Source organism: Myotis nattereri, assembly GCF_964212035.1.
Source record: "Myotis nattereri genome assembly, chromosome: 3".
Classification (NCBI taxonomy): Eukaryota; Metazoa; Chordata; class Mammalia; order Chiroptera; family Vespertilionidae; genus Myotis; species Myotis nattereri.
Genome location: NC_138077.1, coordinates 2,609,491 through 2,626,268, shown reverse-complemented (window position 1 = coordinate 2,626,268; position 16,778 = coordinate 2,609,491). Strand labels below are relative to the sequence as shown.

Here is a 16,778-nt window from a genome sequence, read left to right as displayed (position 1 = left end):
GAGGACCCACAGCCTCACTCACCCTTCCCTGTCCAACGACAGTGTTTTTGAAGGAAACGTCCTCCCAACTCCGTGATTTCTAAGGCGACTTTTCAAAACCAGTAACAGCAAACGCGTACCGCTCTGATTCCACGGAGGGTCCCACACCGTCACGGGCATCCTGGGTTCAATCCTCGCAGACTCTTGCAGGATGTCCTGTTCCTAGTCCCATTTTACAGATGAGGAAACTGAGGCTCAGAGAGACACCGTAACCCACCCGAAGACACAAGCAGGATTCGACGAACAGAGGTCTCCCTTGTCTCCCAGACTGGATCCAGGCACCGGCCCAGCTCCTTTCCAGGCCTCGAGGTGGAAGCCAGGCCTTTCCCAGCCTTCACTGACCAGCAGTCTGTCCCCCGCGGTGTCTCCTCCTTTGAAATCTCTCCGCCCTGGTCTCCAGCCTCCACCCCGCCTCCCGCTGGGTCTTTGTCTGGCATTTCTGGGCCTGAATCCTGCTGGCTGCATCCTGATAGGACCATCGCTCTGCTGGACGCTATTCAGGCACCGACTGGAACGACCCTGCTCCCAGGCAGGTGCCCAGGGCAGGGACCCCGCCAGGGCAGGCCTTCCTCCTCCACGATGGGGGGTCAGGTGCTGCCCGCAGGGTGGGCGGCAGTGACTGTGACATGATGTGGAAGACACACGGAATCATTCCGGACACTCGGAAACCAATAATCCCCCTCCCCCTCCTTCCTTCCCCTCCTCAGCCCTCCCTCCCTCACCTGTCCATCGCTCCTTATTCTGTCTTTCCTTCCCTCCTTCCTGCCTTTCCACTTCCCAATAGATGCCAGTCAAGCCAGTTACTCTCTTCAAACACGATCCCCTCTCAGGCCCCGCTGTGCCCTCCACCTTCCCATGTCACCTTCCCGGGACACCCGTGTCCCCCCACACCCCCTCCCCCCCCCCCCCGCCACGAGCTCCCACGTCGGTCGGTGGCTGAGCCCTCCCCTCCGAGTCCCCTGCTCCCTCCAACTCTGGGCAGCTTCCTGCCCCCTTCTCTGCAGGGAGCTGCCAGTACAGCACCGAGTTGTTTACTAATTACTTCCTGTTGGTCACATTCCTGGGGTGGCCTCTGCCCAGAACCAGTGACTCACCGCCCCGGAGAGCCTGCCACTGCTCACTTCGTCCCACTCCCGACAGCGCCCACGGAAGTCCCTCCGGCACAACTCACCAGGGAGCAAATGGCATTCCTTTCCCAAAGAAGCCAGGCCCCTCCCCGCGGAGAACGGAGCCCCAGAGGCCCCCAGCCCACAGGGTCCCCAGTTGTCCCCGGAACCATCGCCGCTCTGTCCTCTGCACATGCCCTCCGCGCCCGTTTGCTCCCTCTGGAGGGAACTCCTGCTGGGCCTGAAGGGGACGGTGAGGGTGGCAGCGCATTGCTCACCCCACACTGGGGCGCAGACAGGCTTTCTGCCCGACTCACAGCACGCGGAGCCCCCACCCCCATGCGGGCCTGGCACCCGCCCGCAGAAACCAGGGCACCCTGCAAAGCCACACGCCCCCGCAGGCACCCACAGCGTCCTCCAGCAGAGCGGGCCGGGCAGGTGCTCAGAGGAGAAGCCCGTGGGACCGGCTCCGTGCAGGCCTCACAGCCACGGAGCATGCGCCGCGTCACAGGGCCAAGAGTTGGGTCTGGAATGTTCTTCCAGGCAGGTGGACGCAGATGCCTGACCTTGGCCGTGAAGGACTTTCCGTAAAAGCACCCAGAGAGCACTGCGCCCTCAGCAAGGACGCGTCCTGCTGTGGAAGGACGGTCAGGCTTGCCCTCGCATTCCCGGCTCGGAGAGGTCACGGCGAAGGTCACGGCGAGGGTCACGGCGAGCCCAGGATCCGGTGGGACAAGCTCAGGAGCCGCTGCGGACAATGCCACCAGCTGACTTTCCAAGCAGGTCCACCCCGACCACAGCTCATTCTGGTCACGGCCGGGGCGGCGCTGGCACAGTGAGAACCAGCTCTGAGACCGCCTTCTGGTGCAGCAGGCCCAGGAATGGCCCCCGAGGTGGCCACAGGCTAACACGCAGAGCCCGTGAACATGTCGCCTTCCGTGGCACACGGGCCTTTGCCGTGCGTCAAGGCTGTAGGCCTGAGGCGGGGGGCGAGCCTGGACGTGCAGGGGGGCAGTCGGATCCCGCCAGCCTTAAAAGTGAGAGCGCCCCCAGTGCGGCGGGAGGACGTGGCGAGGGAACAGCGCTCAGAGATGGGCTCTGAGTGTGGGGGGGAGCGTGAGCCAAGGATCAGGCGGCCCTCAGAGATGGGCTCTGAGTGTTGGGGGGAGCGTGAGCCAAGGATCAGGCGGCCGCCAGAAGCAGGGAAGACAAAGGCAGATTCCCCCCACGGCCCCCGAGAAGAGATGGGGCCGCCGAGGCCTTAATTTTAGCCGAGAGACCCATGTCTTCTGACCAATGGAGCTGTAAGATGGCAAGTGTGAGCTGTTCTAAGCCACCGAGTGGGTGATTCTAATCTAACCCTTTTGCTGTGGGCGCCCCCTCGTGGTCTGGGGATGCACGTTCAGACTCACCACCACTTTTACCGCGTCCATCCCCAATTAGGTTCTGTTGGGAAACGTCACCAGTTCCATTTTAGCCCCTATCAGAGGCTAAACCTTCCCAATTGGCCCAGGACTTAGGGTTCCTGGACCCTAGGATTTTCTGCTTTAAAATCGGGAAAGTCCTGGAAAGGCTAGGGTGTGTGGTCTCCATCCCCAGCCACAGGGACGCGGACAGCAAGCCTGTAGGACCGCGCCTTGACTTGGGATCAGCAGCGGACATGCACACTTTGTCCTGGCAGGGAGTTGACGATGGAAGGTTTGTGAATTACTTCTCCCCTCTCGGAGCAGTGGAGAGAGGAGGGAGGAGGCGCTGGGGCGGGTGGGACAGAGAAACCATAGACAAGAGATTCTCGTTTCCTCTCAAAGTGTTCACATTCAACTTTCTCTATTTGTTTGGAATTCTCTAGCTCTTTCGCAAAATTCTTTAGAAAAACATGTAGCTTCCTGCCCTGGCCGGTTTGGCTCAGTGAATAGAGCATCGGCCTGTGGACTGAAGGGTTGGAGTTCAACTCCCATCAAGGGCACGTACCTCGGTGCAGGCTTGATCGCCAGCCCTGGTCAGGCGCATGTGGGAGGCAACCAATCAATGTCTCTCACATCGATGTTTCTCTCCATCGCTCCCTCTCCCTTCCACTCTCTCTCTGAAAATCAATGGAAAAGCCCTACCAGTTTGGCTCAGTGGATAGAGCGTCGGCCTGTGGACTCAAGGGTCCCAGGTTCGATTCTGGTCAAGAGCATGTACCTTGGTTGCAGGCACATCCCCAGTAGGATGTGTGCAGGAGGCAGCTGATCCATGTTTCTCTCTCATCAATATTTCTAAATCTCTATCCCTCTCCCTTCTTCTCTGTAAAAAAATCAGTAAAAGTGTATTTTTTTAAAAATCAATAGAAAAATATCCTCGGGTGAGGATTTAAAAAAGAAATATGTAGCTTCCTGAAAAAATAAAAAAGTATCTTTTTCTCTCTATTTTTCTTTTAAATATTTATAAGTTTTAAGGAGGCCAGAGGTCTGGAACTGTCTATTTGACAAAGAAGAAAATCTACTACCTTGAAGACAATGAGGTTGGTCTCAGCTTAAGAAAGTTCTGTGGGTTGGGGGCTGGGGGGCTGGTCTGTCTATAATACTTCTTGTTCAGACTGAAACTAGTCAGTTAATCAGAAACATCATAAGCTCATTGAGGAAATTCTTATGAGAGGGTCGGAGAGCTTTCCTTTTCAGACTGAAGGAGGCGAAGTCCGAGCTTTGCGTTAAGTTTTCAGGAAGAAGGCAGGGATCGCCGGGGTGGTGTGAGAGGAAAGATCTGGAAGAATGCTCCTGTCAGGAAATGCCTTCACCAGCCTTCCATGCAGGCCTGGGCTCAGAGGGCTGTCAGGGAAAGCCGCAGCCGGTGCGTCAGTGGTGGTGGTCACTCTTGCCTTCCCCAGGGCCATCCTGGGACAGAGCCCCCACGCCGGCGACCTCTCCCCTCCCCACAGTGTCCGTTCCCCAGACACAGCAGGGAAGGGTCCATGTTGGTGGCTCCCTCCGCAGCTTCCGGCAGGTGTTGGAGGACGTGGCAAAGCCGGAAGAACGCTCGTGCCTCGCTTTATGAACGTTCACTTTGTAAATGTGTGCTTGTCAGGTGTCTTTCCAAAAAGTCCCAGCATGCGTGAGAAGCTGTATTAATTACTACAGCTGGTTGCTATGGCTACGGAAGATTAAAAACTCAAAAATAAATTCCAGAGGACCCAAAGTAGCTTAAGCAATCTTAAGAAGAACACAGCTGAAGGCATCACGCTCCTTGATTTGAAACTATGTTACAAAGCTATAGTGCCCAAAACAGTACAGGACTGGCATAAAAAACAGGAGCATCGCTCCATTGAACAGGAGAGAGAGCCCAGAATTAAGCACACGAATACGTGGGCAATTAACTTACAACAGAAGAACAAAGAAGAGCAATGGGGACGGACAGTGTCTTTAATAAATGCTGTCGGGAAACGTGGACGGCCACACGCAGAACAAAAAAACTGGACCACTGTCTACACTACACACAGAAATCAACCCAAAACGATGAGGCCTGAATGTAAAACCTCAAGCCATAAAAATCCCAGAAGAGCCGAAACCGGTGTGGCTCAGTGGATAGAGCGTCGGCCTGTGGACTGAAAGGTCCCAGGTTCGATTCCGGTCAAGGGCATGTACCTGGGTTGCGGGCACATCCCCAGTGGGGGATGTGCAGGAGGCAGCTGATCGATGTTTCTCTCTCATCGGTGTCTCTAATTCTCTATCTCTCTCCCTTCCTCTCTGTAAAAAATCAATAAAATATATTTTAAAAAAAAAATCCCAGAAGAAAATTATAGGCGATAAGTTCCCGGACATCAGTCATGGCGATGACTTTTTGGGATTTGACACCAAAAGCTAAGGCAGTGATGGTGAACCTTTTGAGCTCGGCGTGTCAGCGTTTTGGAAAACCCTAACTTAACTCTGGTGCCGTGTCACAGATAGAAATTTTTTGATCTTTGCAACCACAGTAAAACAAAGACTTATATTTTTGATATTTATTTTATATATTAAAATACCATTTAACAAAGAAAAATCAACCAAAAAAAATGAGTTCGCGTGTCACCTCTGACACGCGTGTCATAGGTTCGCCATCACTGAGCTAAGGCAACCAAAGCAAAACTAAACCCGTGGGACTACATCCAACTAAAAAGCTTCTGCACAGCCAAGGACACCATCAACAAAATGAAAAGGCCGCCTACTGAATGGAAGAAGATATCTGCCAATCAAACACCCGATAGAGGGGGAATACCCAAAACACATAAAGAACTCATACAACGTCGTAGCAAAAAAAATAAATAAAATCCAGTTAAGAAACGGACAAAGGCTCTGAATATTTTCCAGAGATGTCAGACGGCTGAACATGCATGAAAACATGCTCCACGCCACGGACCATCAGGGAGTGCAGATCGAGACCACAGCGAGACCTCCCTTCACACCGGTGAGGACGCTGATTGTCAAAAACAAGAAATAGCAAGTGCTGGCGAGGACGCGGGGAAGCGGAAGCCTGGGCACGTGGATGGGAATGTGAACCGGGGCGGCCACTGTGCAGAACAGGATGAAGTTTCCTCTAAGAAATTAAAAGCAGAACCACCATATGACCCAGCAACTCCCCTCTGGTATTTATCTGAAACACAGAAACACTAACTCAAAAACACGTGTGCACGCCCATGCCTGCCGCAGCATTACGTACAACAGCCCAAACAGAAGCCACCTACGTGTCCCTAACGTGTCACAGTCCTGCTGCGGCCACGCCCACTCACAGCTCCAAATCCAAGCCGGAACCCCATCATTCAGCTTGACGTTTGGGGGAAAGGGAGGCTCGGAAACTGGGGTTCAAAGCTGAGGTGGCAAAGCACCGCTCTTCGCGCAGAACAACGTGGCCACGGTCACGGGGGAGGCGCCGGGGAGTGGCCTGCACGGGGAGCCAGTCCACCTCGGAGGAGCGTGGCCGTGGGTCGGTGAGCCCTCTCGTGGACCTGCCGCGGATCTAAAGGAAAAGGAGGGAGTTCGCGGTGTACAGGGGCATTTTGACCCTAAGGGGCTACCCGCCTGAGCTGGCCCAGCCCACCCGCGGGCACCACGTCACCCTGAGTGGACGGCAGAGACGACACGAGGAGACACCAGCACCAGTGCGACAGGGAGGGCCGGTCCCTCACGCACTCTTGGGGGACGGGGTGCAGGCAGCCACCGCCTTTGAGGAGAGGCTGCCATCGCTGCCGGCATCTGACACGCCTGCCGAGTCCCGGAATTTCGACTCTGAGTCCCCTCAACCCTGTGGGGACCCTGTGGCCTGGCATCTCAGTCCTGAGAGGCCACCTACCAGTCTGACCGTCCTTCTCCCCCTCCTGCTGGCTCCTCCCCGCTCAGCGCTCAGCGTCCCCCCTCTGCTTCCTCAACCTTGTGCCCAGGAGGCAGGAATCCTCAGTGGGCCTGCCCGCACCTCGGCGAGGAGCAGACGTGGGCACAGGGGCGGTGAGGACAGGCCACCCCGCACCTGGGAGGGAGGCGGCCCCCGGGAGAGAGCTGAGAGCTGAAGGCAGAGGGCGCCCTGCATGTGGGACCCTGGTTATCAGTGCAGGGGTGACTGCCAAGGTCAAGAGGGAAGGCTGTGGGGGCTGCCTGCAGGCCAAAGGCCAGCGCTCCCAGCTGTGCCCTCCACTGAGCAGTGCGGCTCAGGGATCACCTGTAAGGCTCCTCCGCGTCCTTAACTTTTCTGCCAGGCAGAGGGATGCTGCCTGGACAGGAAACCACCCAGCCGGCCACTGTCTGCCCCCCACCCCCCACCCGGCCCGCCCTCTTGCCTCCCCTTGTCCGCCCCCTAGTGGAGCCAGTGAGGACGGCAGCAACCACAGAGCCAGGCCCAGGAGCAGGCTCCCTGCAGAGGGGAGGTCAGACCCATCCAGCTCCCCCCTGGAAAGGGGTCGCGCCCCCTTCCCCACCCCCTCCCCACGCCTTTGCGGTGCTGTTTCCTGGCACTCTGCAGCGCACCCTGTGGCACACGCGTTACGCACCCCCTCTCCCCCCGTGAGCCCACGGAGGAAAACGCTCAGAGGGCAGCGAGGCCCCGGCAGAAAGGGCAGCGGAGCACTTTGTCTTAAATGAATAAAAGCTCGCACACCTGGGAGCACGTGCTAGCAGCAGCTCGACTTCACTTGCAGAGCCAGCCAACGGTTCAGGTCCGTCCCGTCCGAGTGCTGTGGGCGTGCTCCCCTCTCCTTGCCCCCCCACCCCCTGTGCCCTGTCCATCTGCCACCACTGAGCCAGGGGGACCCAGGGGTCCCTCACACCAGACCGCAAAGGGGATCACGCCGTCCCCATGGAAGCACGCTGCCCAGAACCTCAGCATCACCTCACCATCCTTGCAGCGCGGCCTCGCAGCATATTTCAGAGCTGACGGCTTCCTGGAAGCACAGCTCCGGCCTTTCCGAAAAGCCTCTTCGCCCTAACTACTCCCCCACGACGGGCAGTGCCTCCTCCTTCCGCCTGTCCTAACAACCATGTGTTATCAGAGGATGGGGGGCGGCCACCCTGGACCCACGCAGCTTAACCCCTGAACCAAACCACTCTTCGCTCTAAACTCTGGCCCTGGGTTCGTGATGTCCGAGTTCATGTCACCGTGGGTGGGACCGAGTCACAAGACGTACACGCACGACCACGTGGAACTCGCTATTTATCCTCATGTACGAATCAGGCTTTAAAAACTCCAGGGCTAGTTTTAATCCTTATTTAATAATATGGCCCGATACCAACAGAAGCTTTCACGCGGAGATGAAAAGCTATTTCCCTGTAAAATTCTCACAAGGAATTATTACAACAAAGGGCCGCCTTGTTCCGGAAGCCTGTTCAGAACGCGGCCGGGCTTCCGGACCCGGAGGTTTAGGTTCCTGAGTGGCCGCACAGTGAGTCACCGGGAAAAACGCGGGCGGGAGCAGAGGCCTGGCCGCAGGGAGTCCTCCATCCCCTCCCTCCCCCTCCCCCTCCCCCTCCCCCCACCACCCCCTCCTCTGCACTCTGCGAGCAGCCCCAAGCCTCTCGCCTTGACTGTCTCTTCGCTCACTGGATTTCAGCAGCTTGAACAGACATAAGCCAAGTGTCCCACCTACCTGTGGCCTCAAACAAACCACCCCAAAGGTGGGAGACACAAGCAGCTCCTGCCCCCTGGTCCGGGTCAGGAATTTGGACCAGGCTGGACTAGCGGGTCCTTCTGTTCCGTGTGGCTTCTCTGAGCGCGGGCTCTGCGCCCCCCCCCCGCCCCCCTCGATCTGGAAGAGTGCATGTGGGCGGATAAGTGAATGAGGACTGTGTACAAGCACCAGGCAGGCGCCAAGAATTGGGGGGTCCGTGTTGACGATGTACATGTTGCAGAATGTAGGTTTTATAATCCCCTAAGCTCTCTCCCTCTCAGCCAGATGGTTTTTACAGACACCGGCTTCTACTTCTAGGGCAGGAGACGGGGTGCCTCATGCACACCAAGAAAGACCGGAGTGAAATGACAACGGGCGTCCTTTTTCACCTTAGATTCCGGAAGTTGGGGGAGCAGACAAGCACCATACAGTGATAGGGGAGCACAGTTCAGCATAGCCTCTTTGAAGAGGAAGTTGAATAAAGGTCATCAAATTCTTAACTGGGCACAGCCTTTCTCCCAGCAACCCCAGTTCCGAGAATTTAGGAGAAAGTCCGCGTGGCGAGGAACTGAGCCTCCTGCCAACAGACGTGAGTCAGCGAACTTGGAAGTGTGTCCTCCAGCCCCAGTCAACCCTTCAGATGAGGCCACAGCCCTGCCACCATTCCCATGGCAACCTCATGAGTCAGAACAACCCAACGAAGCTGCTCCCGGATTCCTGGAAATTCCTGATGGATTCCTAGAAATTCCTGATGCAGGAAAGCTGTGAATCAACAATGTTTGTTGTTTCAAAATGCTAATCAGAGTATTTGTCACAGGGCAACAGGTAACTAACAGTGAGGAAATGCACATGTCTGCTTGGACACGCACAGAACCCTCTGGGCAGGCGGTGAATGGTTCTCTCTCAGGAGAAACACAGACAGGCTGGGGCGGGAGCAGGCTTGCTGTTCAATGTATTGTATGTTTTTATGTTAATAAGTGTTTTATTATCCTAATGTATCACCTTTTTTAAAAAGATCAGTAAGTACATTTTACAAAAGAATGCCACGGACTACATGAATGACCAAACTGTGTATAAATATGTTTAATCTCTATTTTTACTTTACTTAAGTCAAGATTATGGACTTGGCAGGCAAAAAAAACAAAAAACAAAAAACAAATTCTAACAATATATATATAAGATGTTTAGAGCCTCCAATCTCTCTTCCTGTGACCGACCCTGATTCTTTACTCAGCAGCCCCTCTGGTCCGCACTCCTCTGCTACTTGGCGAAATAAAGCTCCATCTCCATGCTCAAGGCCATGCACCCACCCCCAGATAATGAGTCAGAGCAGCTCAGGCGAGGGGCCGCAAACGTTTCCGAAGGAGCCTGATAGGAAGTGTGTTCCCTGAAGGCGGGATCGGACACCGTCTCCTAGCTCCTTCTGTTGTGAGGAAAACAGCCGCCTCCCCCAGCCATGCCAGGCACAGAGCCACTTTAGGAATTGCCACGCGTCAAAAAGAAGCAGAGAAAATCAACAGGAGCTGAGGTTAAAGACATTTAAATGTTTGTTTTTATTTTTTATTGATTTCAGAGAAAAAGGGAGCGGGAGAGAGAGAGATGGAAACATCAGTGATGAGAGAGAATCATTGATTGGCTGCCTCCTGCCCGCCCCCTACTGGGGATCCAGCCCCCAACCGGGGCCTGTGCCCTGACCAGGCATCGAACCCTGACCTCCTGGTTCATGGGTTGATGCTCAACCACTGAGCTACCGTGGCTGGGCCTGTCTCTTTACTTTAAAGAGCGCTCCTGTCTTCCCTGCCCTCCGCCCCAGCGAGGCTCAATGGACATAGGGGTTCCCATAGGCCTCCCTCTCTGTCTCTCCCCAACACAACTGAATCCGTATCTACTGCATTTAGTGACAACCGCTGTGTCTGCAGGCCCCCCCGCTATGTACTCGCACTCCCCTGCTCCTGGCTGCCTTCCTACCGGCCTTACCTGGTGTCTGCTCGGAGACACCCCCTGAGCTGGGGGGGGAGAACAGTGGGGAGCAAGCTGTGTGGTCCCTGCTGCCGCGAGCTTCCGCCCAGCGGTCCTGCTCCAGCCAAGGGACAGAACACGTGCTCAGGGTCTGTCCACTGAGCTGCACGGTGCTCGGGAGGGCGGGGCCCAGCCAGTCTCGAAGGACACTGTGTCCCCACAGCACCCAGCGCTCGGAGGGGATAAGCCCGCGCGCTGAGTCAGCAGGTCAATCTACGCAGCTGTGACCCCTTGAGACTATACATGGAGCAGAGCTTCGCATTGCACACATTCCTTCAAGCTCTAGGTTTCCTCTCTCTGTGTCTGAAACAAAGGGAAATTGATGCTTACAGGACCCCGTGTGCAGTGTCTGAAGGTGGACGGGGTGGAGCCGAGCAGGCCCTGGGAAACCAAGGATCTAAAGGACCCGCTGTGAGGAGGAGGAAGGGGAGGAGGGTGCTCACCTTCCGAGGAGCTCACGCTGAGGGCGACACAGTGGCTCACTTACCCCTCGGTCCAGAGCATAGGACCCCTCAGCCCTGACAGGGACCCGGTAAGAGGATCACCCGTCCCCACAGCCCTGTGGGTCCCAACGTCTGTCGCCTGCTGCCCAGATGTCTTCATGGAGAAGCATGGCTCCGGCCCTCCAAAGGGACACTGGGCCGGGACAGGAGGGGACAGGTCTCGCGTCTTGCCTCACTTGGCCCAGTCGTACCCGGAAGCCCTGACTGAGCCCTCCCAGAAGCCCACGGCCCCGCCAGGGCGAGGATGCTGTGTGGGTCTCTCCGTGTGCACATGCTGTGCGTGCACATGCGTGTAAGAGCCGAGCACACATGATGTCCTACCTCAGCTCCCACCCCAACTAACCCTCACAAACTTCATACATGTGATTTGTAAGCAAGTTGTGCAAGACACTCAAAACACAAATAACAAAAAATATCATGAAAGTCACAGAAGTGCATTTTTTGCTCATTTCCCTTCAGAATCCATAGTCCACACATAGTTATGAAAATAACACCCCCATTTCAAGCTCCTGGGAGACCAAGCCCCACAGAGCAGGTCTCAACATGCTCTCTCCCGGTGACATGTGCTGAGAGCCATAGCCTACTGGTCTACCAGAGGTCAATCAGATGCTGCTCCCAACAGACTCCAGACCCACTCCCATCCTGCCAAAGGTTGGATGGTGAGACGAAGCTTGGATGGCTTGATTGACTGATTAATTGATTGAGGGAGGGAAGCATTTCTGGGTGACAAATATTCCAAGACCATCTCTTTCTCGAGTCTCCCTTATGCCAGCCTCAGCTTCACCTCCCTGGAGAGACAAGTGTGATGGCAAGTCTCCGAGCTCAGCAGTAGCTCTACATGAATAGTCAAATGTACGGTGTCCAAAACCTAACCTCAGAAATTATTAGACTCTGGCCCAGGGCTGTTCACCGGCCACACTGAGATTCTGTAAGTCATGAGAAATCTGCCAGGAAATCCGTACCTCAGACGAACGCACCCCAAGACCCTGCCTCCAAGTATACACAGCGGATCAGGAGAGCCACACCTGTAGGCGAGACTTCCTTGGTGACCAAATCCCCGCAGCTATGCACGCCCTCCCTCCATGCTCTGTGGTTGGCATGCTGTCGGCAGTTGCTATTACGCCGGTATGTTATTATAGTCGCTCTTTGTTGTTTTGAGTAAAGAAGGAAAGAACCTTTCTTACTAAATATCGCAAGGCTGCCCTATAATTTGGTGACAAATTAACACCACTTTGAGAAAACAAAACTGAAAGCCAGCCCGATCAGCAATTAATTTACCATCCAAACTTTAAGGGAGCTTTCCTCGGCCGGTTCTACACGTTTCTGGTTCTTTTACATCCAAGAATACATTCTCACACATTTATAGGATAAGACAACAAATGAATGAGGTGACAATTCTCACTCCGATGGGCAACATCAACCACCAGGTGGCTAAAACTAGGAGCAGATTTTATTATTACGTATTACTGGGCCCATGTGTCATTACTTGCTGGTATATTTGGAACCGATACATTTATTTTTAAAAATAGGAAAACATGTAAAAGTTAAACGTTCACAAATAGGATGTGGGCAAAGTCATCTCACACCGCGTTTGCCAGGCTGCCATGTGAGGGCAGGGCATCGTCCGGAAGACACTGTGGCCCTCGCCCTACAGAGCAGCTCTGTGAATTCACACTCCAGCGATGGCAGAGAATCCCCATGACACCCCTGCCAGCACCTGCCTACGAAACAAACCCAGGAGGGCAGAGTCAGCGCTGGACTCGAGGGTCCAAATAAAAGGGAGCCCAGAGGAGGAACCTAGGAAAGGCTCACCGGGCAAAGAAACCCCATTCGGAACTGCTCTCAGGATTTCAAATCAAGTATCACAAGCTCAGAAGGTGCACAGTCTCAGGGGTTCCTGCTTGTTTTTCACTCTGGGGCCTTTTGTGTTGCTCTGAAAGAGAATGATTTGCCGGATAAGAAGAAAGTGAGAAGCCTCAGCTGTTCTATGAGACCATCTTAAGTGGCCCTCAGAAGTCGGATCAGGCAGTAGTGGCTTGAAAATCAATCTCACTGTTTGGAATCTGTTTGTTTCCTTAAAGGGGGAGAAAAAAAAAGACTGATGAACTGATCACGGGCCAATCATCAAAGCAAAAACTTCTGGCTAAGCTGCCATGATATGGCCCTGCGTCTGCCAGCACTAACCACTCAGGAGCTGGGAAAACAACTTTTTACTTTTCCTCACATTCTGATCTCCAGGGAATCGAGGGGATTAGGTACCCACAGGGGTTTGCCCCCCACCTCCCCACAAAAAGGTACAACAGCAGGGATGAAGTAGGAAGGGGCTGTTTTGTTTTGTGTTTTTTTAAAATATATTTTTAAATATATTTTTATTGAGTTCAGAGAGGAAAGTAGAGGGTGAGAGAGATAGAAACATCAATGATGAGAGAGAATCATGAATTGGCTGCCTCCTGCACACCCCACACTGGGGCCGGAGCCCACAACCTGGTTATGTGCCCTGACCGGGAATCGAACCGTGACCTCCTGGTTCATAGGTTGACACTCAACCAGTGAGCCACGCTGGCCTGGCAGAAGGGAGTTGTTTCTGAGCAAAAGCAATGAAAGTGTGTGAGCGCTAGCAGAGGAGCAGTGACAACCCCCGCCGGTACTACGCTTATTTCAAGCCAGGAACTGTTCTAAGTGCTTCCCTTAGTCCTTGAATCCCCACAACAACCCCACTGGGCAGGTACGATTAGCGCCCCCTTTTATCCATCAGCAACAAAGGCACAGAAAGGTTAAGTCGCCTGCCCAAGCTCACACAGTGAGAAAGTAGCAGAGCCAGGATGTGATCCCGGATGCCCACCAGCTCTCAGGTCCAGGCTATGGGTTACCAGTCTACTCCCTCATGCAGGCAGCCACCCATTCACACCTGCATCGCTCCGGGACTGTGCTCCACGTCGAGATGCAGGGTGAGCCTCACACGGACCACGGAAAAGGCGGGACACGCAGAGGGTAGGGTCCTGTGTGAGTGGGGCTCCCACAGAGCGATGCCCAGCCCAGAGTGGGGTTGGGGGCGATACCTGCTCTGGATCTTGGACACACAGACAAGCAGGCAGGGGGCATGGAGAGGGGGGAGGTCAAAATGTAAGGGCAGGAAAAATGTGTCCTCTCAAAGGAAGCTGGCACAGCGGTACCACGGTGGCAAAGGGTGGGTATACCCAGGCGATGCCTAGGGGGCAGGAATAACATCATGAAGGGCCTGTGGCCTGGCTAAGGAGTGTGGGCTTATGGGAAATTCCACAATAAACAACTGAGGAACTTTACACCGAGAAACAAAACGATCAGATCTGTTTCCCCTGGGCCACTGCCTATCGCCAGGAGACTGGCTGGGAGACTAGTTGGAAGCTGCTACTGTTTCTAAACTGTATCAGAGGCTGGAACCTGTAGCCCAACCAGCAGGTGTGGGCAGCACCTGACCCAGCTGCCCCTCCCGGGACCGGGACTGCCCTGCAGACTGGGGCTCCCCAGGCCTTCCTGGGGGCTGTGCCCGCAGGTTACATCTGACACAGAATCTCCCAGTTAAAAATGCTCAGAGCAGCACCTGCTCACCAGGAAGAAGCCCATGCCCGCCCTTTCCTCCCTGCCCGCCTCGCCCCTGCCCGCTGCGGAAATTCTCACCTTAATCGCCTTGGGAACGTCCCTCTTTCTGCTCATTAGAGTTCACCTACTTTTCCGCAGGGAGGTTAGGCCTTGCCTGCCTCTAAGCCCAGAGTATTTGGGAAGGATTAGGGTTCTCCGTGCAATGCGCATTCCTGGCCCAAAGGCTTTTGCAAGCGGCTTTTTAAACAAAGACCCTCCTGTGAGCTCCAGGGCCGGACCCAGGATGCCTTGTAACCGGCCCATTGAACTCAGCGCCCTCAGCCGGCCTCTGACAGACGGTCAGCGCTCTCTCCCCATTGGAGGTGAGGGGGGCAGCGGGACAGCGAGGCGGGCGCCAGGAGTCACGGCTCCCTCTACTCTCCCCAGACAAGTGTTTAAACGGTCGGTCAATATTATCATTTAAATAAAAGCCCATGTTCCTCCCAAGCGGACCTCATGGATCCCACCAAGCGGGCCCCTCGCGGGGCTGTGACATCGCCAGAGGCCCTGGCTCCGCTCCCGCCTCCACCCACCAGGTTGCATTTTCCCCGTCATTTTCAGCGCTTCCTTTGCAGAAACCGCTCTGAATGCCAACAGGGCTTGTCGCATTTTTTTTAAACGAAGTTAATTCTTCAATAACCTCCACCCGCCTCTGCTCGCAAACCAGCCAGCCCTTCCAAACCCTCCCCTTTAGCTCCTCCAGGCGCCGGGGGGGGGGGGGGGGGGGGAAATGGGCCCTCCCGCCCGCGGATCCGAGCGCCCAGGCCGGGTCCCTGCGCCTCCCTCCGCGCCCGGGAGACCAGGACCAGCTGGGCGGGGCCGTGAGAGCTGGGGAGGCGAGCTTACCTTCACGAAGAGGGTGATGTCGTGCTCCCGGCCCGGGGACCCCTCCTCGGACGCCTCGCCGTCCTCCCCGCGGCCATTCACCGGCGCCGCCTCCTCCTCCAGGGCGCCCTCCTCCGCCAGGTGGTTGCTGAGCTCCGTGGCCCCGGGCTGCGCGGGCGCCTCCCCGTCCTCGCTGCCGTCGGCGGCCCCCTCCTGGCCCCCGCCCGCGGCCTCCTCGCCGGCCTCACCCGGGCCGCGCACTGGACTCTCCTCCGCCGCCTCCTCCAGCTCCTCCTGGGGCCCCCCCTGGTCCCCGTCCTCGCCAGCCTCTGCCCCGGCATCCCCGGGGGCCGCTGCCTCCGACGCCTCGGTCCCCGGGGCCCCGCCCTCCTCCGCAGCTCCCGCCTCTGCACCCCGAAGCTCCCCGACCAGCGCCCCGCGGCTGCAGCCCCCACTCTCCGCCGCTGCGGCCTCCGCCGCCTCCATCTGGGGCTGGGGACCGCGGTGCCCTCCGCCCGCTGGCTCGCCCTCGGCCCCGGGTGCCCCTCCCGCCGGCCCCCCGGCCTCCACGCCGGCCTCCGGCGCGGGCCCGCTGCTCCCCGGCCCCTCGGGGCCCCGTTCCGCCGCCGCCTCCGCCCCGGGGACCACGGGGTCTCGGGGCGCCCCCTGCGCCTCCCCCCGCGCCTCGCCCTGCGCACCGCGCCCCAGGCTCGCCTCCTCCGCCGGCTCCTCCACCGGCTCCGGGCCGCTCGCCTCCTCCCCGCGCCCGGCGGCCTCCTCGCCCTCCCGGGCGCCCTCCGGGGCCTCTGCCTCGCCCTGCGCTCCGCTCGCTCCCCGCGTCTCAGCCCCCGAGTCGCCCGCACGCCCTCCGTCGGGCCCCGCGCCTTCGCCCGCCTTCAGCCCGGCCGTCGCGGCTGTGCCCTCCCCCGCGCCCCGCGGAGCCTCCCCGGGGCCCCCGCGCGCCTCCTCCCCCGTCGCCTCCGGGCCCGCAGCGCCCGGTTCGCCCGCTCCGCCCGCCGCAGGGGCCGGGCCCTCCAGCGGCCCCAGCGCACCCGGGGCGCCCCGCGCTGGCTCCGTGGCCTCGGCCATGGCCGCGGATCCCTGTCCTTGGCCGACGACCCTTCCTGAGGCTGCTGCGGGGCCGAGGGCGCAATCCGCTTTGGGTGGCGGCCCCCGGGTGCGCCGGGCGCGGGGAGAACCCGCGGGGCCCGGGACGCTGCGCCCTCCGGGTCTCAGCTCCTCCACCGGCCCCTGCCCGCTCCGCGCCCGCCCGCCCGGGCCCTGACTCCCGCCGCGGGTCCCGCGCGCGTTGCGGCCGCACCTGTGAGCGCCGGCCGCCCGGGTCTGACCCAAGTCCTCCCGCGGCGCCGTCCAGGGGCGGGGCGGGGTTTGCTCCCCACGCCCCTGCCCCCCGGTGCCCGGCCAATGGCGGCCTTGCTCGCGGGTCCAGCGGATTTCAGCGCAAAGAGCCTGGCTCTACCGGCCTCTCGGTGTGTCCTGGAACCGCTTTCAGTTCAGAGACATCTAAGTCACCCCAACGCACCCCTATCCGAATCCCTAGGC

General features: G+C 57.5%; 1 protein-coding gene across 1 annotated transcript in view; it reads right to left on the bottom strand.

Annotated features, from left to right (window-relative positions):
• The window catches only part of CLIC6 (chloride intracellular channel 6), a gene marked incomplete at its 5' end in the record, with an annotated part of 32,927 nt that extends 16,623 nt beyond the window's left edge, over positions 1-16,304 (bottom strand). The window contains one exon of the mRNA XM_081088039.1: positions 15,237-16,304. Within this exon, the coding sequence (XP_080944165.1) occupies positions 15,237-16,304 (1,068 nt within the window). The remainder of the gene's footprint in view (positions 1-15,236) is intronic.
• Between the last annotated feature and the right edge of the window lie 474 nt (positions 16,305-16,778).